This window comes from Hyperolius riggenbachi, chromosome 1 (assembly GCF_040937935.1).
Source record: "Hyperolius riggenbachi isolate aHypRig1 chromosome 1, aHypRig1.pri, whole genome shotgun sequence".
Taxonomy (NCBI): Eukaryota; Metazoa; Chordata; class Amphibia; order Anura; family Hyperoliidae; genus Hyperolius; species Hyperolius riggenbachi.
In genome coordinates, this window is record NC_090646.1 from 571,825,936 (window position 1) to 571,847,808 (window position 21,873).

Here is a 21,873-nt window from a genome sequence, read left to right on the forward strand (position 1 = left end):
AAAGGCAGAAAACATCAGGCCCAGGAGTACAATTAAAGAAGCAATGGACAGTGCAGTAACATGCTACATGTACAAGCTACAGTAAAAGCAATGCTTTATAGTTGTATCAAATGCTGCTGTGAGGTGATAAAATAGAACAGTACTAACTTTGAATAAAAAAAAAGTAGAACAGCTTTAAAGTGAAAGGCTAAATTACACACCAGTGTTGTGTCTAAATCCTAAAGCAATCAAACCTTGACTGTTACTCTGGTGTTTCCAAAAACTAAAACTGGGAGCTTCTTCACTCATTTGAAGAAGGCAATGTAAACCCTTGACCGTGGATCTATACAATCTATACAATGCAGTAACACTCCCCAGTAACACTAACAGCCCGGATACGTAGTTTCCCCAGCCCTGACCCAACGTGCTGCCACAGTAAATCTTAAAGAGAACCCGAGGTGTGTTTAAAGAATGTTATCTGCATACAGAGGCTGGATCTGCCTATACAGCCCAGCCTCTGTTGCTATCCCAAACCCCACTAAGGTCCCCCTGCACTCTGCAATCCCTCATAAATCACAGCCATGCTGTGAGGCTGTGTTTACATCTGTAGTGTCAGTCTCAGCTGCTTCCCCGCCTCCTGCATAGCTCCGGTCCCTGCCCCCGTCCCTTCCCTCCAATCAGCAGGGAGGGAAGGGATGCAGGCGGGGACTGGAGTTCTGCAGGAGGCGGGGAGAGCAGCAGACTGACACTATAGAGATAAACACAGCCAGCTCTGACAAGCTGTTTGTCAGCAGCGTGGCTGTGATTTATGAGGGATTGCAGAGTGCAGGGGGACCTTAGGGGGGTTTGGGATAGCAACAGAGGCTGGGCTGTATAGGCAGATCCAGCCTCTGTATGCAGATAATATTCTTCAAACCCACCTCGGGTTCTCTTTAATGGATACAGCTTGCTGTCAACTTCTTTATTTACAGTACAAGTTCCATACATAGTGCCAACAGACACTGTATTAAAACATACATTAGAGGCCACCTTGGCCGAATTTGAAAAACTTCGATTTTATTTTATTTTTTTTGTGCCGTACCTTTCTGAATGCAGACGTATGGCATGTTGGCCAACAAAATTCAGGAAATTCTGCATTTGGAACTTTACTGCACCCACTATGTACAGTACTTTATTTTTGACAAATCAAGAAACAGGTTTTGTAAATTCCAATGCCTCCAAAAAAAACCATATATAGAACTAAAACAATCAATCAGGATTTATTTCATCTTTACCTGAGATGATATTAAACATTCTCGGATTAAGGATTGCAGGACAGATTAGACGTAAAAAAACAAAACCACTGAAAATTGAAACAGATAAATATAATTAATAAAGAAATGGAATGTTCTTACTTCAAAACACATCTATCAAGGACTTCTAGATCAATATCCACAGTAAGGATGAGCAAGATCAATTTTTCAAAAAGCAAAATTGTCCAAAAAGCAAGCCGCTGTCTCTTATCGATGTGGTCCACGTCACTCTCCATGTTCCCCACGCTTCCACCTTCACAGTGGAAGCTCTGGTTTAGATGGACGGAAGTGTGGGGGAATTTGGAGAGCCACATGGAGCACATCAGCAAGAGGTAGCGGCTTAGAATTATCTCGCTTATCCCTAGTTCACAGTAACTGGTTCTTGAATACACCATAGTTAAATTTGCATAGTGAGTTTGTCACTACCAATTAATGTACAAGGATTCATTCATATCAGTCTGGTGGGACAACCAGTGACCACACACAGTTTTGATGTCCCTTGCCATCTATGGGAATGTTCAGTATGCCAGTTAGAAATATCATTAGACACCATAGTGAGTGTTGGGAATGACATGCACTGCAATAGTATTATCTGCAAGACTTTCAGTGCACAGAGAAGTCGACTTTTAAGAGAGTTGGACGGGAAATTTAAGTAAAAGCGAAGCAATTGCACAGAGAAACCAATCAGAATCCTGGTTTCCTTTTGGTAACCTTTGTAACTACTACATTTTTGCCAAATTTTATTGTGTCTTAATAACAGACACCAGAGATAGAGTCCACTGGTGGAGGTGACTGCATCATCATCATGTTGTGATAGTGAACTGTAGTTAAACACTAATCTGTTGCAAAAAGAGATCAAAAGACATGCAACACAGCCACTTACCTAACAACTCTGGTTCTCATAGTTGTATTAGAAGGCCACTTTTGTTGAACAGATCTTTGTAAGCACCCGTAAATATACCTCAAAGTTCTATTAAATGAAAAAAGAGGCTTATTATATTATGTATATATTGTATAGATATACAGTATATATAGGCACTGAAGAGGGTGTATAGGCATTGAAGAGGGAAGAGGCAGGGATTGACAACGAGACTCTGCAGAGTTGTAGTGCTGGCCACCATCATACAGCTTTTGGAGTAGGTGGGCAGGGTCAGGTGATCAGCTCAGTTTTTACAACAAAATCTGATGCCCCTTCCCACCTCCTGTGGGTGATGATGTGATACTGTGCGGAGTTTGGATAGTTCACAGACCGTTATTCAGCTTAAAGCAGACCTGAATTATTATTTGGGGGGGGGGGGGGGGGGAATATCACTTAGCCAGGGCTTCTGCCAGCCCAGCAGCCACCCTGTGCCCGAGACATTAGCTGACGATCCTCCGGTCCCCCAACACAGCTCTGTTTCTTCACCACTGACTTACAAGTCAAGTCAACGACCATTGCGCAAGAAAATCTCTACTGCACCTGCGCAGGATGCTCCCAGTGACGGGAGCACATATGAAGATGTGCGCGGCCAGGGACTGCAGAAACTGAATGTGAGGGACCGGAGGACAGCACGGTAATGGCGTGGGCACAGGGCGGCTGCTGGGGGCTAACAGAAGCCCCAGGTAAATGAAACACTTTTTTTTCATACTTCAGGTTTCCTTTAACCAAGCAGTACCTGACATTCAGACAGGACAACAGTTCTGCAAACGCAGCAAACAAGGTAATGAGAAAAAGTATAACATGGTTTAACCTCTCTGGCAGCAACCCCGACCTGAGCTCGAGGTTGGAAAAAAATACTGTATGGGGTAAACCCGAGCTCAGGTCGGAGTAGCGAAAGCAGAGCTGTACCTTGTCTTGTGGAGTCCCACGCGTGATCAGCGCTGTGCAGAGGGACTCCAGCCTCTCTCCCCCGGGTGCTGCGAGCATTGTCCGGCCGCCGGGATCCCTATAGCCCCCACTCTTCTTCCGGGGACCCGGCCGCCAATCAGATGAGCAGAGCGGCATCGTGATGTCATGGGGGAGGTGCGGGAAATTTTAAAATTGTATTTTTGATTGGCCCTATTCTGCATGTACTGGATACACATCTGGTAACCTGTCGTCTGACTCCACCAACACCGAGGTTAGTGCAGCACAGGTGTGGTGCCCAATCAACACTACTCAGGCTCCGCCACCGCCCCCATGTTTCCCTTTTACTGAGGAGCTTGGCCTGAAGATTGAGTGTGATCACAGCCCCCTGGCTTACGTGCAGCTATTTTTCAATGACGCGGTCATTGAGAAAATCGTGGTGGAAACGAACAGTTACGCCACGCAAGAACTGGCTGCTCCACGAGGGCCCTTTTCAAGGAGCAGGATGTGAGAGCCGGTTACCAAGGAGGACCTATGGCTGTTCCTTGGACTAATTATTCTGCAGGGGGTGGTGGGGAAGTCCGTGCAAAAGTGGTATTGGTCTACAAACAAGATCATCGCTACCTCCTTCACGGTAATGTTGGCGTACCGGTTTGGACTTATAATGAAGTATTTTGCACTTTGTATTGAGTCCACCCAGCCTGCGTTAAAGCTGGAAAAAAAATTTGGGAAGTTTATCATCTGGTGGTGTAAACCTTCAGGAACACTTATGTACCCAAGAGGGACATAGGTGTGGATGAAAGTCTGCTGGCCTACAAGGGCAGACTATCTTGCTTACAGTACATTGCATTCAAGAGGGTCCGCTTTGGAGTCAAGTCCTATATGCTTTGCGAGGCATCAACGGGATATATTTGGAATAGCGTTTTGTATACCAGAAAAGGGACAACATTTAACCCTGCTTTCAACAGCTACGGGCTGGCGACTTTATCTGTGCTGACTTTGGTGGATCCTTTGATGAACAAGGGATACTGTGTGACCAAAGACAACTTCTATAGCTCCCTTGAACTTTTTGACATCCTCATCAGAAACAAAACTGATGTCTATGGCACTGTTCGGCCCAACCGGTGAGAAATGCCAATCGCCTTCGTCAAGAAAAAACTAAACTGGGGACATTGTGGCTTGGCAGAAGAGAAAAATGTTGGCACTCCGCTGGCGTGACAAGAAGGACGTTTGTGTGCTCAGCACTGTCCATGATGCATCATCTGTCACCACCAGAATACGGGGAGGTAAAGTCCTTGACAAGCCTCAAGTCATCCTGGACTAAAATAACACAATGGGTGAGGTGACAGAGCTGACCAAGCGATGACGTTCTACCTTGCAGTCCGCAAACAGCAGAAGAAATATTATAAAAAAAATGTTTTGTCATCTGCTGGAACAGAGCATTTGGAACACTTTCATCTTATACAAACAACGCAGTGACAGGCCAGTTACGCATACAGATTTTATTTGGAAAATGTGCAAATGCATCTGCATGAAGTACCAGACGTCATCAGCAGATGCGAGAGTTGGGCGCTGTGCATCGTACATTGTAAATCCTGAACGCCTCACTGGCCATCACTTTACAGAGCACATACGTCCCACTCCAAAAAAAAAGCTGCACCAATGAGGATGTGCGTTGTATGCTGCAGCAAGACTGATAGCATGGGCAAGAATGTCCGGAAAGAAACCAGATTCTACTGCCCGGATTGTAATGTCGCCCTGTGTGCTGTTCCTTGTTTTAAAATATACCACACACGGGAGGTCTTCTAGGTATATACTGTACTGCATGTACATACTGTATATATAATCTGCGGCCTTATTTGCACAGTTTTGCTATTGTTTCGGTTTATCGATAAATTCATTTCAGCAAATTTGTATTCCAGTCTTATTTATACGCAGAATGTCTACCAGGCCTTTATTCTGATATTTTTTGGAGTTATGAATTAGAGGTTTAAAACGCTTGAAAAAAATGTACCGCTTTAGACACATTATTCCAGACAGAAATGCACCACCAGGGAGGTTTAGAGCAATGCACAAAAGTTTGCCAATTACAAAAATTATTTGTAGCCCTGAACTAGGGCTTTAAAACATGTGCACAGTTCAGTTTCTTTATCTTATATGGTTCACATAAATGGATATCCCAAAAAGTTAGTTGGTTCCCCCACCCCAAAAAAAAAAAAAAAAAAATGTCCTTAAAGTGAACCAGAGACGAAGCACCCTTGTGTATTTTACCATAGAAATCAGTGGGAACATTAGAGAAAACATTTACCATGCTCTCTGTTCCATCCTCACTGCTAAAAGTGTCTGTTATCTAGCTGAGATAAGAATCCCGGAGTGAGCATTGAGTCTGGCTTTGCTATAATGACTCAGCTATAATGATTCCTGAGCAAAGCCAGCAGGGGGCAGGCTTGGACTTGAAGACAGCAAAGAACACAGTCTCAGCTATAATTATTCTGTAGCAAAGCCAGACCGACTGCTTAGTCGGGATTCTTATCTTAGAGGTGATAACAGGCAAATTAAACAGAGAACAATGTAACAAAGAGCAGATTAGGTGTTTACTGTCATGTTCCCATTGATTTATAAGGTAAAATACATGAGGTTGCTTCATCTCTGGTTCTCTTTAAGCTGTGGCATGTACATTAGACTGCCTATGACTGGGATTAGAGTAAAGGCCCATACACACGTCGGATTTGCGCGAACGACGGGTCGTTTGAACGTTCCGTCGTTCGCTACGTTTCCGCATGAAATCCGGCGTGTGTACAGACTATCGTTCGGGAGATAAGACTGGTTACCAACGATCCGCCCGGCGGATCGTTGGTAACCAGTCTTATCTCCCGAACGATAGTCTGTACACACGCCGGATTTCATGCGGAAACGTGCGAACGACGGAACGTTCAAACGACCCGTCGTTCGCGCAAATCCGACGTGTGTATGGGCCTTAAGAGATATGACCATGTTTCCCTTTAATGCTCTGCAGTGTAGGTGAGCACTAAAGTACATATGTTTTGAAAACAAAGAACAACTATTAAGCACCATGGAAAGATACAGGCATGTAAAAAAAATCTATGGAAAAGAAAGTAGTTTAGTGTCATCGTTCACCTAAAATTTAAAACAACCAAAAAACTATTTGGAAATTTATGTTCCCTAAAAAATCCTTAGAACAAGGACAGAGCTGCAGATCACAGAGAATAAAGAAGAAAGCTTTGTGTGACTTACGGCGGAAGGATTTCTGCAGCCATAAAAATCTTCTCTACTAGCTCTGAAAGGATGGCCAAGAGGTGGGCTAAATTAGTGTTCACATCTTCATTTTTCTCCAGCTTCGAAGGGTTCAGCTTTGGAGGAAAGCACACCAGATTTCACAACAATATACAGTACTGACACAAAACACAGTCAAAATACCACGCAGCAACATTGCAAAATTATACTTCACATTTAGTTTTCTACAATAATACCTGCATGTTACTGCCTAGATAACTAATGGAGATCAAATATTTAGAATTGCACAGCTGTTGATGTTGCCGTTATGAGTTCCTTACCTCGCACGACTGCTTGCTTTCCATTATCTTTAATATGGTGTCTTTCAGAGCATGATGAACGAATGGAGTTGCTGTAGCTTTCATGTATTGCTCCATGAGTGTGCTTGCCAATGTGGTGGCACGGAAAAGGGTTGTAGCTTCATCTAAATTGTAAGACAGCACAAATACACAAAACAATGTTTGACAGTCAAATTTCACCAATACACCTAAGTGGAGACTATAATTGGAAAGCTATAGGTAGCAATGCTTTAGAGCAGTGTTCCCCAATCCTGTCCTCAAGGCAACTATGTTTTGTGGAAACAGACACTAATTACCTCACCTGTGAATGTTTGTGATTGCCTGCAAAACGTACTGTTGGTGGGCCTTGAGAACAGGGTTGGGGAGCTCTGCTTTAGAGTACTTGCAAATTAATTTTATATATAAAACTTTCCACAACTTTTAAGTAGAAAATCACAAAGAGATGATGTATTTTATAGTTATTTGTACAACTAGGATCTAGAAAACTAATGAGGATACATATACTGTATATCGTCACACTTGTGTCACAGAGGACACCAAATACTAGATGTTAGTATAATACCTTCTGCACTTATCTCTCGATCATTTAGTGTTCTTAGGAGCAAGGATTCCATTTTTTCATGGAGAAAAATCCGCAGTAAAATGCTTGCAAGTAGTGTTCGGTCCTGTCCACATACATGGGAGAGAGCTGTGACTACATGTAGCTCTTTTTGAAGAATAAGCTACAAAAACAAAAATAAATGGATGTGAACAGAGGATTCATCCAATCTTTCAGGTTACAGTACAACTACATATTAATTCTAAATGACTGAACTAGCCAAGGGCTGCGCAGAATAAGAGGACCATATACAGCTCTAATACCAGCTTCACTTGTCTGCAGTCATATCCTCAAACATTCAACTTTGTTGTGGAGATTTTTTGAAATAAGGTTGCTGTAGCAAGTAATCTTAAAGTGGATCCGAGATAAACTTTTACTCATTGCATAATTGTGTTCCTTACATATAGTTTATAGGGTATTCCTCAAGCCAAATACTTATTTTTTATTTACTACTCTAATTCCCTATAAACTAAACAAGCCTCGCCCACAGCTCAAAGTGCCTTGGCACTCCATGTAACAGGGCTTATGGGAACTCAGTCTGGGCGGTAGGAGGAGGAGGTTACTAGCCAGAGATTTCAGAGGCAGAGTGGAGGAGGGAGCAGGAGAGGGGAGTGAGCTGAGGGCTGGAGATGCAGTTGCAGCTTGCCTGTGTGTAATGTGACAAACAAAACATGGCCGCTGTCATTGTATCACAGGAATAAATAAACATGAAACTGTTGAAGCTGTTTGCAGTTAGGTTTGCGGTGTAAACTATAGATAAGATATATAGACAAGTTTCTTATCATAGTTAGTTTTTCATCTCGAATTCACGTTAACAGAGTGGAATCAGTATTGTTTAACAATTGTTTAATTGTTGTTCAGAGGGAGCTATACACGTGGGGGGGGGGGGGGGGGGGAGATTTCTCTAGCTCACTATCACTGCAACTGACACTCAAAAGCTCTGAAGCTTATCTTCTCTCTAGTCTACACATTAAAGGGAACCTAAACTGAGAAGGATATGCATTTTTCCTTTTAAAATAATACCAGTTGCCTGACTGTTGCTGATCCTGTGTCTCTTAAACTTTCACTCACACTCCTGAACAAGCATGCAGATCAGGTGCTCTGACTGAAGTCAGACTGGATTAGCTATATGCTTGTTTCAGGTGTATGGTTCAGCCACTGTTGCAGCAAAGAGTTTAGCAGGACTACCAGGCAACTGGTGTTGTTTAAAAGGAAACCTCTATATCCTTCTCAATTTAGGTTCCCTTTAAAGAACAATCTCCATACAGTGGGGAAAGCCTAGAGCAGCATATTTCCCGTTGGTGTAATCACATGATAATCCTTCAGAGATTGTGAATGACTAAGCAGATCAGTCAAAACCAGCCTTATCAGTGGGACGATAGCTTGCACTCACAACGAGCAGATCAGACAAAACCAGCCTTATCAGTGTGACTATAGCTTGCACTCACACCGAGCAGATCAGACAAAACCAGCCTTATCAGTGTGACGATAGCTTGCACTCACACCGAGCAGATCAGACAAAACCAGCCTTATCAGTGGGACGATAGCTTGCACTCACAACGAGCAGATCAGACAAAACCAGCCTTATCAGTGTGACTATAGCTTGCACTCACACCGAGCAGATCAGACAAAACCAGCCTTATCAGTGTGACTATAGCTTGCACTCACACCGAGCAGATCAGACAAAACCAGCCTTATCAGTGTGACGATAGCTTGCACTCACACCGAGCAGATCAGACAAAACCAGCCTTATCAGTGTGACGATAGCTTGCACTCACACCGAGCAGATCAGACAAAACCAGCCGTAGTGTGACGATAGCTTGCACTCACACCGAGCAGATCAGACAAAACCAGCCTTATCGGTGTGACAATAGCTTGCACTCACACCGAGCAGATCAGACAAAACCAGCCGTAGTGTGACGATAGCTTGCACTCACACCGAGCAGATCAGACAAAACCAGCCTTATCAGTGTGACGATAGCTTGCACTCACACCGAGCAGATCAGACAAAACCAGCCGTAGTGTGACGATAGCTTGCACTCACACCGAGCAGATCAGACAAAACCAGCCGTAGTGTGACGATAGCTTGCACTCACACCGAGCAGATCAGACAAAACCAGCCGTAGTGTGACGATAGCTTGCACTCACACCGAGCAGATCAGACAAAACCAGCCGTAGTGTGACGATAGCTTGCACTCACACCGAGCAGATCAGACAAAACCAGCCTTATCGGTGTGACAATAGCTTGCACTCACACCGAGCAGATCAGACAAAACCAGCCGTAGTGTGACGATAGCTTGCACTCACACCGAGCAGATCAGACAAAACCAGCCTTATCGGTGTGACAATAGCTTGCACTCACACCGAGCAGATCAGACAAAACCAGCCTTATCAATGTGACGATAGCCTGTACTCACACACAACTGTAGTCCGAAAGACCGCCCAGCAGGTGGATCAGACGACCCATAGTTTGAAAAAGTCAGGTGTGTGTATGTGCCTTTATAGATTTGCAGCAGATTTGACCATCAGATAGATGTCGGTCAGATGCCTCAAGTCGAATCTGACAGGAATCTGATATGTGCAACGCACTAGGAACCGATTTCCAATAGATTTCAGAATGAAATTGGGCGGAAATCGTTTGAACGATAAATTTGATAGAATCATTTCCACAGGATCAATCGTTTCCATAGGATCGATCGATTGATGGCTCAAATCGACCAGTGTATGGGCTCCGTAACTTTTTAACGCATTGATTTATTAAAACCTGATTCTTTTCTTAGAAATTGTACTGATGTGGCAAATGTATTGACGTAAATAGGAAAGTAAATTGTAAGCAGACAAAGGCAGGGCTCTCATCCTTGTGGGTCTTGGAATTTGCTATACATTTGGTCATCATGTTTGTCATTGTAATTACTATATCATACTGGCGCCCTTTGGCACAGATAACTAGTTTAACTCTTGCTGTGCTGTAAACCAGTAAACGGACTTCAGAGAATTTCTTACTGGGGCTATTATATGTACCTATGTTTACCTCATCATGTCACAAGTTACTTCAGGTATACTTTAATCAAGCACAAATATGTTTTGAAAGAAATTGCTCCAATACCTCTTTGAACTCATTGTATTCTTCCACTGGCATGATCTTCTCCATGGAGTAGCGAGCCCGGACACGCAAGGACCCTGGCTCTATTCCTTTCAGCGGTATATGGGAGCTGAGCTGAAACCACTCATCTATCGCATGTCCTTTCTGCAGTCGGCTTAACTGACAGCGCATAAATACTGAACAGAGAAGGAACATTAGCATTATGCAGACTACGCTAAGAGACAAATTACAGGAGCTAAATATTCCAGCGACAAAACTATAGAGAGGCATACTCACGAATGTCAGGGTCTTTGCTTTTCTTTGTTTTGTTACTGAGGCTAATCTCAAATCTGTTTATGTCAGGTGATAAATCACTGGGGAAAAAGAATGTGCAGTTCAAGCCAAAGAATCTCATGAAAACATATTCACCATTTTTGAAGAAGCACAAATCATCCTCTGTTGGGGACAGCATATAGTACGGGTGTAGGCAAAAAGTAAATGAGGCTTCAAAGCGGTTATGTTAAATTGCGCCCGATCGTGTCCTTTCATATGGTGTCCTGTTATTTTGCACCCCAATAGTGACTTCTATTTATAATGCCACCTGCATGCCCACCAACTGTGTATTTCCCCATGACAGCTTCCCACAATAACCCTTTATTTATATTGCCCCATGTGCCCTCTGTACTCCCTCTTCCCTAAACTATAGCATGCAGGGAAATGGTTTTAAGGCATAGCTTTGAGGCAGGCAGGTAACGCTCAAAGCTGCTTCTCTGCCCAGCTCTGCAGATGAGGGGCAAAGTTGGCAAGGCAATGATCTATCCATCACATGGCTGCAATGAAAAGATTGTGATTGACAGGTTGGTGACCCTGCTCTAAGCAATGCAACTGGACCAATGATTCACAACACCACAAAGGCAGCTTTGCTCAGGACAACTGAAATCTGAAATGTGATCATAGACTAAGCACAAAATCCAAGGTGTGAGATTTTCTCTCACAGTCACTGACAATACAACAATTCCACCACTACTACACGGCAAAAAAAAAAAAAAAAAAAAAGGTCATGCTGTGAGCAAAAATATTTTTGTCCAACAACAGTGGAACACACTCAAACCTTGCCCTGATGTAGATGGGGGAGACCTGGGGGCCCAGGCGGAAGTGCTAGTATGGACGATTACCAATAGATTTCATGCAGAAATGTAATGGATATCTGTGTGCAGTGTGCAGACAGGTAATAGATCCCACTGTGATCAGGTTCAATCAGAGAGGGATATATCTGATCTCAGAAAGGAGTGTGTGGGGTGTATGAGAGCGTGTGTACACGTTACATATACCCCAAATGAAATGGTTTTGGTAATGCTAATTGTCCCCTAGTATTTTTTTAAAGGACAACTGAAGCAAGAGGGAAATGGAGGCTGCCATATTTATTTCCATTTAAGCAATACCAGAGTCCTGGCTATCCTGCTGGTCCTCTGCTTCTAATTCTTTTAGTTATAGACCCTGAACAAGCATGCAGCAGATCAGGCGTATCTGACAAGATTAGCTGCATGCTTGCTTCTGGTGTTATTCTGACGCTTCTACAGCCAAATAGATCAGTAGGGATGCCAGGCAAATTGTAAATAAATATGGCAGCCTCCTTATTTGTATCCCTACAGTGGTCCTTTAACTTTATTTTAAATATTACACATATAATGACCTCAAATGAACAGCACACCATCTGAAACAAACAAAACTGGTGCAGAAACTTACTCAAAGAAGAACTCTTCTGACCAAACAGGATTTTGGCCTTCACGAGCGTGTGTCTTGGCCACCTGCACACTATTCAGGTAAATATTGCAGTACGGGCTTGTGAAATGTTTGACTGGGAGCTTGTGTGCTTCCTCTATGTTTAAATGAAGACTGCTGACCTGGAGAGAAAAGAAAACAATGCACATTTAGATTGTAAAATTAAATTACAAATAACCTTATCACACTGTGATGGAAGATGGAACATAAGCAGCCATATCAGCGCTTAACAACTTGGAACAAACTGTCAGTCCACTCAGACAGTGTCAGAGTGTATGTGAGAACACCACTGGCCGCTACACAATCTGAGCTCTACTTAACATATCTGAAACAGAAGCGGTTTATTTAAAGGATACCACAACTGAACATGTGTGGTTAAAATGAGTGCAGCACTGTATAGGTTGTGATACGCACATACCGACTGTTCCTTCCCCCGTTCACGCCTCTATACACTCCGGTGTGCGGCGACTTGCTTGACCTCTGCCCCGGACATACTGCGCCCTGTGTGCGCAGTATGTCCCTCCGCCTTCACTTCTGGCCGTCGCACAGCGCGAGGCTCAGAAGCTGCTGTCCCCTCTGCGCTGCGTGTGTGCTCCATTACACCGAGCGTCACATGCTAATTATGTGACGCTCGGTGTAATGGAGCGCACACGCAGCGCAGAGGGGACAGCAGCTTCTAAGCCTCGCACTGTGCGACGGCCAGAAGTGAAGGGGGAAGGACATACTGCGCACACAGGGCGCAGTATGTCCGGGGCAGAGGTCAAGCAAGTCGCCGCACACCAGAGTGTATGGAGTGTGAACGGCGGCAGACAGAGGGGGCGGGAGGAACAGTCGGTATGTGCGTATTACAACCTATACAGTGCTGCACTCATTTTAACCACACATGTTCAGTTGTGGTATCCTTTAAGCAAGGGTGAATGCACTAAGATAGTAAAACACTGAGAATTATGTATAAAGCCCCATACACACACTCAACAGCGGTCTTTTATGCAGCACAATTATCAAGCAACTTTTGTTGTGAAACAAGTTGAAACAACCAGAAAAAGTTGCTAGCAAGCAACTTTTTCTGGTTGTTTCAACTTGTTTCACAACAAAAGTTATTTGATAATTGTGCTGCATAAAAGACCACTGTCGAGCGTGTGTATGGGGCTTAAAGTGAACCTCCGGACTAAAAATCTACTCAGCAGAACTGAAAAGGCTCTGTGTTTCTTTAACAGTTTCACAGCATGAGAACTTAGTTTTTCTTACCAAAGCATCATTTTTAGCTGCATTTTTAGCTAAGCTCCACCCATCTAAAGAAAACTGCCCGGGCTTTTTTTCCCTGATGCTGTGCAAAGCATGATGGGCTTTCCTATGTTGTTATTCACGTTGCCTAGCAACTGGGAGGGGTGATCAGCACACAGTACAGTTGGAACTGTGTCTCATGCTCCGTCACCTCCTTTCAACCAAAAAGATGGCTGCCCTCATGAAATCAAACATTTGCCTGTTCTTTTAAAAGAGGGTGGGTAAGAGATTATATTACCTATCTATTTTAATTAACATAACTAATGTAACTTAATGACAGTATGTTTGTTTAGGCTGAAGTTCTTCTTTAACCTCCTGAGCGGTCTGGACGAGCTCAGCTCGTCCATCACCGCCGGAGGCTGCCGCTCAGGCCCTGCTGGGCCGATTTTTATCAAATAAAGTGCAGCACACGCAGCCGGCACTTTGCCAGCCGCGTGTGCTGCCTGATCGCCGCCGCTCTGCGGCGATTCGCCGCGAGCAGCGGCGAAAGAGGGCCCCCCTAGCCGCCTGAGCCCTGCGCAGCCGGAACAAAAAGTTCCGGCCAGCGCTAAGGGCTGGATCGGAGGCGGCTGACGTCAGGACGTCGGCTGACGTCGATGACGTCACTCCGCTCGTCGCTATGGCGACGATATAAGCAAAACAAGGAAGGCCGCTCATTGCGGCCTTCCTTGTTTATTCTGGGCGCCGGAGGCGATCGGAAGATCGCCTCCGGAGCGCCCTCTAGTGGGCTTTCATGCAGCCAACTTTCAGTTGGCTGCATGAAATAGTTTTTTTTTTATTTAAAAAAAACCCTCCCGCAGCCACCCTGGCGATTTAATCAGAACGCCAGGGTGGTTAAGTCTGTTTAGTTATTACACAGGTAGTTCTCACTCAGAAAAGATTTTCTTTTAGTCTTAATAGGCCTGTTTACATAAAAGCAGCTACAAAGAACTTCAGACACTGTCAACGGAAGGCCCGTACAGGTGCTTAAAGGGAACCTAAACAGATGGATATGGATGTTTCCTTTTAAACAATACCAGTTGCCTGATCTCTTAGGCTGCAGTAGTGGCTGAATCACACCTGAAACAAGCATGCAGCTAATCCAGTCTGACTTCAGTCAGAGGACCTGATCTGCATGCTTGTTCAGGGGCCGTGGCTAAAAGTATAAGAGACACAGGATCAGCAGGAGAGTCAGGCAACTGGTATTATTTTAAAAGGAAAAATCCATATCCTTCTCAGTTTAGGTTCCCTTTAATGGACCACTATCACCAAAAAAGTAGGCAGTTAAAATCTGACAGAACTGACAGGTTTTGGGCCACTCCCATTTCCTCATGGGGGATTCTCAATGTTTTCTTTATTTTCAACAGCGTTTCCTGAGTTTAAGGCCCCGTTCACACTGCACGCGTTTCCAGCCACGTTTTGTAAACGCGTGCAGGTGGCCGACACGCACAACATCAGACAGTGCATAAAGTGCACTGTCTGATGTTCACACTGCATGCGTTCCGGACCTGTGCGGTCCGGGAACGCATGCTGCACGCATTTTTTGCCAAAACGGGTGGCTGTCCCATTCACTTTTCAGTGATGGGATCAGCCACGCAACGCACACAAACGCGGATGGTGTGCGTTCGCATGCATTGCGTTCCGCACGCATGGCCATCCGCGTTTGTGATGTGAATGGGGCCTTACTGCCAAAATAGTAAGATACCAGCCAGTCTCCCTAATCACCTGCACATTATTTTGTCAGTTAGATTTTACAACTGCTGTCCAGGAAACACTGTTTAAAAACAAAGAAAACCCTGAGAATCCCCCAAGAAGAAATGGACTGGCCCAAAAGCTGTCGGTTCTGTCAGATTTTAACTGCCTACTTTTTTTTTTTTTGCAATATTGGTTCAAAAAAACAAAAAAACAACAAAAAAAAAAAAAAAAAAACTTATTGGCAAAAGCATAAGAGCATGAGAATTTCTTTTCTATAACCAATACTTCTTGCACTAGATTTTTACTTGAGACCATCACAAATTATTAGCTCAGACTACAAATCTATTGTTTTCTAGTCAGATTACAGGACACCTGAAGAAAAAAAAAAATATGTCCCTCACGACTTATTCTTCAGAGGTTTATTCTGGCTGTGAGCACAACTGTAGACAAATGCCTCTGGACCAGAGCAGGATCATCCACCAGACCACCTAGGCAGATTCCTGGGGCCTATCAAGTGTCAAGGGGCCCATCTGTGACCACCTTTGACCTCTCTCCATTTCAGCTTCCCAAAAGGACCACAAGGGGGTGACAAATCTACTACCTTAATCCATCTTTGATCTGGACTGGGCATGTGGGAAGCAAGGTCCGCGTATATATCCAATAGCACGACATGCTCGTGCCTGGAGAAAGGCGTGCAAAAGAGGCTTTGATCTACTGGGAATGCGCAGACCTTACTCACACATGGCCCACCTGAATGCCCTTGTCTATGGCAGGGAGTTCAGCCATAAGATGAAGAGGGACCCTGCGCTGGAATGGAAGTCTCAGGACCATCCCCACTTTGCTTTACAACATTCCTCATAGTATAGAGTATCCGTTTCTGAACCTGAAGCAATCTGGCCAAATCTCAAAGTAACTAAGTGCAACCAGGTAAACGGATTCTCCAACTGCAAACAAAAAACTTTTACTGTGCTTCTGCACAGAATGGGGAGGAGAAAGTTCTGCTCGCTTCCTTTCTCAGTCACCAGGACAGGAAGATGGTACAATTCTAAATATATCAAGTATCTACCCCTCCCCCAACACAAGTAAAACAAAGTATATCTTTCAACTGATATTCTCAATACAGTCAGCACTTGATGTGGCAGGTTATCAAAATTGGTTTGTCAATTCGTGAAATATTGTGAACAACAAATTCTGAACAATATCCTCTGTAAGTAAAGAATGTTACAACTGTTAGGTACAGATGAGCCTATCTTATTAATTAAATTCTGTGAAGCGTATCAGAGCAATATAAATAGTGTGCCCCTATTCTAAAAGGCCACAAAAGCAAATGTTTGTGTTTGCAAGCCTTAAAGATTGTATTATGAACAGTCGGGGCTTTTTTTTTTTTTTTATCTGCGTCTTTGAAATAGAAGCACATTTAATTTTGCCCAATAGAATGTAGGTTCACATCAAGCAGAGGCATATACACATATGGTCTCAATGCAAGATTTGCTATAACATCTATGCAGCTTATGAGATTGCAGATTTAGCTTTCTTTAGATGTGTACCTAAACCTGCTACAACTTATTTTTCACAGCTGTATTGCAGCTGTATAAAAATTAGTCACACCACTGAGAAAGTTAAACATGAAGCATCAAGTTTTTTGTTTTTGTTTCAAAGAATAGACCTCCATTATTAATTGAAGCACACACCTGTCTGAGCCGCTTGTTAGACGTTGCTTGTGCTGTCTTTCGTAGGCTGCAAAACGTCTGTAGACTTTTCATCCAGTCCTAAAAAATGTAAGGGAAAAAAACACACACACATTGTCAAAGGATAAAAGCACAAAAATACAAACGGTTATATAAAGGGGGAAAAAAAAAAAATCACAAACTTGTGTGTTTGGATTTTTACTCAATTTCTACAATCCCCACACTGCTACTGAATGGCAGAGCTGGGAATGTGCACAATTAACAACAGAACGACTGGTACTACAGTGGAGAAGAAGACAGGTTAACAAATAACAGCCTGTGCACACCAGTGTTTGAAATGAACAGCTTTTCATACAATTGGCATGTATTAAACACATCTGTAAGAATAAGTTTTCACTGTGACTTGTATACCAGTAACTGACACGAACCACGAAGGCGGCAATGGCGGAGACAGAGATCTAAAAGTATACCAGAGCTGAAGATATAAGAAAAATCAATACTTACCCGCTGCTTCCTCCAGCAGCATAAAAACGTGCAAGTCCCTCGCTGTCCTCCTTCAGTCTGCCGTTCAGCCCCATTAACTCTCTCAGTCATGTCCAGTCTGGGTTTTCTGAGCATGCGCGGGAGGTCTGCGCATGCGCACAAGGCCCAGACTGGGCACAATTGAGAAAGTTACCGGGGCTAATCGCAGATGAAACGGCAGACTCAGTCATTATTATAAAGCATGAAAATTAAGGCAGCAGCAGGGTTGAATAAAATCGGACCATTTACAAGCCTGCAGCGCCACCCAAATGTCACATTCCAAAAAGTAAATAGTACATTGACTTCATACTTGGACTGTGTTTTCACATCTTCATAAAACAAGCAATAGGCATGTATAAGCTCTCAGCCAATGCATCACACTCATTTTTGAGGCTTCATTAAGCTTTAAAGGTTTTCAGAAGCCGATTAAGTCTTATATGAGCAATACACTAATCAAAGTGCAAATTATTACACAATCAGGAAGCCATAAACATTAAGCTGCCCATTAACATTACAATTCAGTGGCCGATTGGTGCCCATATAACAAGCATATTCATGCTAAATACACTCCCAAAAACGTATAGACTCCATTAACCTCCCTGGCGGTATGATTATTTCCAGATTTTAGGGTCTTTTCTGAACGTTTCAGACCCTAAATCCAGGAAAAAAATCATACCGCAAGAAAGCCAGCAGCAGCCCCAGCACTTACTCACCTCCCTGGAATCCAGCGCTGCAATTTTCCCTGTGTCCTCCGGGTGGCGCTGTAACTCTGTAGTAAGATCACTGACAGATCTCACCAGAGTGATTTAGAGCCTCGGTGGAGAGGAAGTAGAATGGCTGCCTGCGTCTGGATCCCCTAGGAGGTGAGTAAAAGTGCCCACTGCGCTCCATTGCTCTGCATTGAGCTGTTACGGCCTTTTTCCACTACCCTGCTTTTTGCGATCTGATTCTGGATCGCAAAACAAAATGGAAACAGCAGCGGCTATTTCCATTAGTGTGATCTGATTGCGTTGCGATTTTGTCCCAAGCACAATCATCGTCCTGCTGCGTTTTGGATGCGATTGAGCTCCTATACTGAATATAGGAGCTCAATCGCAATTGCATCAATGGAAATTGGTTTGAAACACAATTGCATTGCAGAACGATTGCGTTTCATAGCTACAATTGCATTTCATAGTAGAGAAAAGCCCTTACAGCACTAATGAACACAAAACATGCCTTCCAAACTGAATCTGCATAAGAATTAGCTTATTGGGGGTTTATTTTGTGAAATTAAATATATTTATTCATCAGATTAAACTACATGTTAATAGGAAAGGTGAACAGAAAGAATATAAAACAAGTTAGAAGGTGGTTACCTCAGCTTGCTCTGGCGTCTCTCCAGCAAAGTAGAAAATGTAATGCTCCTCACTAAAGTGCTGTACTACAATCTGGAAACAGTTTGGCCTACAACAAACAAATGTATCCAGTAAATGCTGAGTTACTTATAATCTCAAATTTTACAACGCTAAATTACTTATAATCTCAAATTTTACAACTCAATCTCCGGGTTTCATACCTCTAATGACTAATAAATATGTATATACTTCAAATAGCAGCAAACCAGAAGACAAAAATCTAAAAATAAAGATGGACCCTTCTTTTGAGAAGCGCTGCTGACAGAAGATCACTGTCTATGAACAGAAATATTTCAATAAGAATTTGGATTATGTGAGCGAATGAGAGGTGGGACAACATGTTACAAATCTACATTAGTGTAATGCTTACTGCAGTCACTGCACTTTGCCCACTGCTATGATTTGCCAAGGATACAAGTGACTTTAGGAATTAGTAGAAGTGGCTGTAAAAAAAAGTAACCACTAATAAAAAAACATGCAATCTTTACCCGGATTATAAAGCCACTAACTGTCCAAATTCTACCAAAAATCGATTGAGCAATCACAAATTCTGATTGGATCGGTTGTAAATCTCAGTTAATGGGCATGATCGATTACGAACGATTATAAACAGTCATCCAATTGGATTTTTGTCAAACCAAAATTTGGATTTTGGTTGTGATAGATAGGAAGCAAAGATTGGTTTGTTGATGGTGTAGTGAACGATTTTTCTTCTGATCAGAATTACCTAATTGATCAAACAATTTTTCGCTAGAAATTGGATCGTTAGTGGCCACCTTAAGTAACAAGTAAAAAAATCTCACAAGGTACAGTGTTCACCTGACTCAGGAGATTTAATCTGAATTAAATCTAGGAATGAAAGCATCTAGCTGCTAGTAAACTAACTACATAATACACATACTATAAATAATAATATTTTAACCTAATATATAAACATACTATGTAAGGGGCTTCTTTATAAACGTCATTACTCTGCATCCAAATAACTTCATTTCTATTGTACAGTCCAGTGATTGTAATTGATCATATTATATATGATCAATTACATTAAAGCCTGTATTTTATTTTTTTTACGGATTTGGAAAAAAGGACTCAGCAGACATTCTAATTAAGTTGTGTGGAAAAGTATTTACGTGTATAAATTAGTCACACTGTTCAAAGACAAAGGAAATAGGAGTCTGCTGCTGAAAATGGCCACTAGAGGGAACTCCACCTCTCCCATCCATTCCATAGACAAAGCACGCAGTTGGCCAGCCAGAGGATGGCATATTACAGTTGGAGTACTAAGGCCAGGTTCACACTACACTGCAAACGCAGCATAAAAAGCGCAGTAAGTGCATACGCTCAGGATGCTCTCACATCCTGAGCGTATGCGCTGGTGTAGTTGTGGTGTTTGCCACGCCACCAGTACTTCTACTGCTTTTCTTGTTGGGACATGTATGCATTTTTCGAGTGGTGGTCTGGCTGCAGAAAAATGCAACAAGTCGGGGCTTTGGATTTGTGGTCCGGCAATTGCGCCATGCATTTGCATTTCATCTGACAGTGTAAACACATCCTATCGATAACATAGGATGCATTTACCGTCATTTTTTGTATTTAATTGCACTTCGGTAAACAGCATTTTTCACTTCAGTGTGAGCGGGCCCTTACACCGATTCAACGTTTATCAATCACAGTATATGAGAGAGAAGAGAAAAGCTCCCTTGTGGTAGCATCATTTGCAGCTTATTAGTTTCTGCAATTTTTTGTAGCAATTTTAATGGGGTAATTTACAGGTAAGGGTGGGCAAAGCATTACAGCACTCTTGATAAACCACAAGTTCTTTGCGAGTGTCATCCTCTTTGTTCAAAGTGGAATAGTTTTTTAATATTTTGATTAAGTTTCAATATGCGATCAGTGAAACACGTGAGAGAGCTGGTTCACACTGCAAGAGCTTTTTCTAAGCGATACTGATGTGACAAGCTCTTGCTAATGCAATGCTATGGGTGAATTTTATGAAATCTCATCGGTCTAGTGAGATCACAAATAGCATTACATTAGCAAAAGCTTTTCAAACCAGCCCTGACTGGTGGCCAAGGATGGAGTTATCAGTCATCGCGTGACCCAGGTCAGAATTCATATACGCAGAAGTGGTAAATAGTATATCGCAATGGCATTTTTTCAAATGGCAGTACAGACAGTCCCTTTACTTACAGACTACTTGAGCTACGACATTTCATACATACAAAGTGGTCGTCCTGTACAAAATACACATAGTACTGGTTTTTCTATTACATAGTTTTGATGTTACAGTACTGCATAAACTGTTATAGTTGAAAACACATTAAAAGCACATTGAAAACAACACAAAAACATTGTTTATGCTATATGTCCAAAAGGAAACAATTTATGCAAGTTTCACTAGGTACAACATAAGTAACAAACTTACTCCTGAATGGAATCTATAAGTAGAGGACCTGTATTCTCTTAAAACTCGCTGTATCTCTTTGCAGTGAACTATCATCCTGATGTGCTAAAATACAGCCAAATGGGCAGTTTTCATCCTGCAAACAATGGCTAGTAGAGCCCTGATTAAGTGAACAGAATTGAATTCATGCACCCACTGGCCGTGTGCCATGGTTGTTCCCGAAGTGGCACGTCAAAAAGAATCCATCCCAGCAATGAAGTTTCTGACCAATATAAGGAACAATCATCTATTCTGAAGAGGACCAGCTGCTTCAGTCAACAAAAGTACATCTACGGGTATCAGAACGCTAGTTTTGAGATGTACATATTTCGATGTCACAACAAAGACATCCGTGTTATTTTCTTACACACAAAAGATGTGAGCTGTTGTACACTGATCAGAACAGGCTTAATAAACTGATTCGGTTAGATGGGTAGATGACTTCACACAAAAAGCAGGAATACACTACAAAATATTAACATATTATATGTTAGATGGGATATAACCTAATGAAATCTATAAAATACGGCAACGGAATCAAAATATCAACTAATGATTGGGCATAGCAGTCATTTCCTTGATAGATGCTGGTGGGTTTAGAATACGCGTTACATTTGCATGGTTTTTTGTATGAGAACTCTTGTGTAATATGCACTGATGCAAGGTCGTAGGTCGGGTAAGCGATCAGCAGATCTGGAAGATATTAATCAT

At 42.7% G+C, this 21,873-nt stretch overlaps 1 protein-coding gene across 1 annotated transcript in view; it reads right to left on the reverse strand.

The window, feature by feature from the left end:
- The window catches only part of RASA1 (RAS p21 protein activator 1), a 107,518-nt gene that overhangs the window by 15,684 nt on the left and 69,961 nt on the right, over positions 1 to 21,873 (reverse strand). The window contains exons 12-21 of the mRNA XM_068247916.1: positions 18,678 to 18,765; positions 16,801 to 16,878; positions 12,116 to 12,273; positions 10,667 to 10,743; positions 10,394 to 10,566; positions 7,252 to 7,411; positions 6,672 to 6,814; positions 6,352 to 6,467; positions 2,155 to 2,241; positions 1,254 to 1,321 (exon numbers count right to left, since the gene is read on the reverse strand). Of these exons, the coding sequence (XP_068104017.1) occupies positions 1,254 to 1,321; positions 2,155 to 2,241; positions 6,352 to 6,467; positions 6,672 to 6,814; positions 7,252 to 7,411; positions 10,394 to 10,566; positions 10,667 to 10,743; positions 12,116 to 12,273; positions 16,801 to 16,878; positions 18,678 to 18,765 (1,148 nt within the window). The remainder of the gene's footprint in view (positions 1 to 1,253; positions 1,322 to 2,154; positions 2,242 to 6,351; positions 6,468 to 6,671; positions 6,815 to 7,251; positions 7,412 to 10,393; positions 10,567 to 10,666; positions 10,744 to 12,115; positions 12,274 to 16,800; positions 16,879 to 18,677; positions 18,766 to 21,873) is intronic.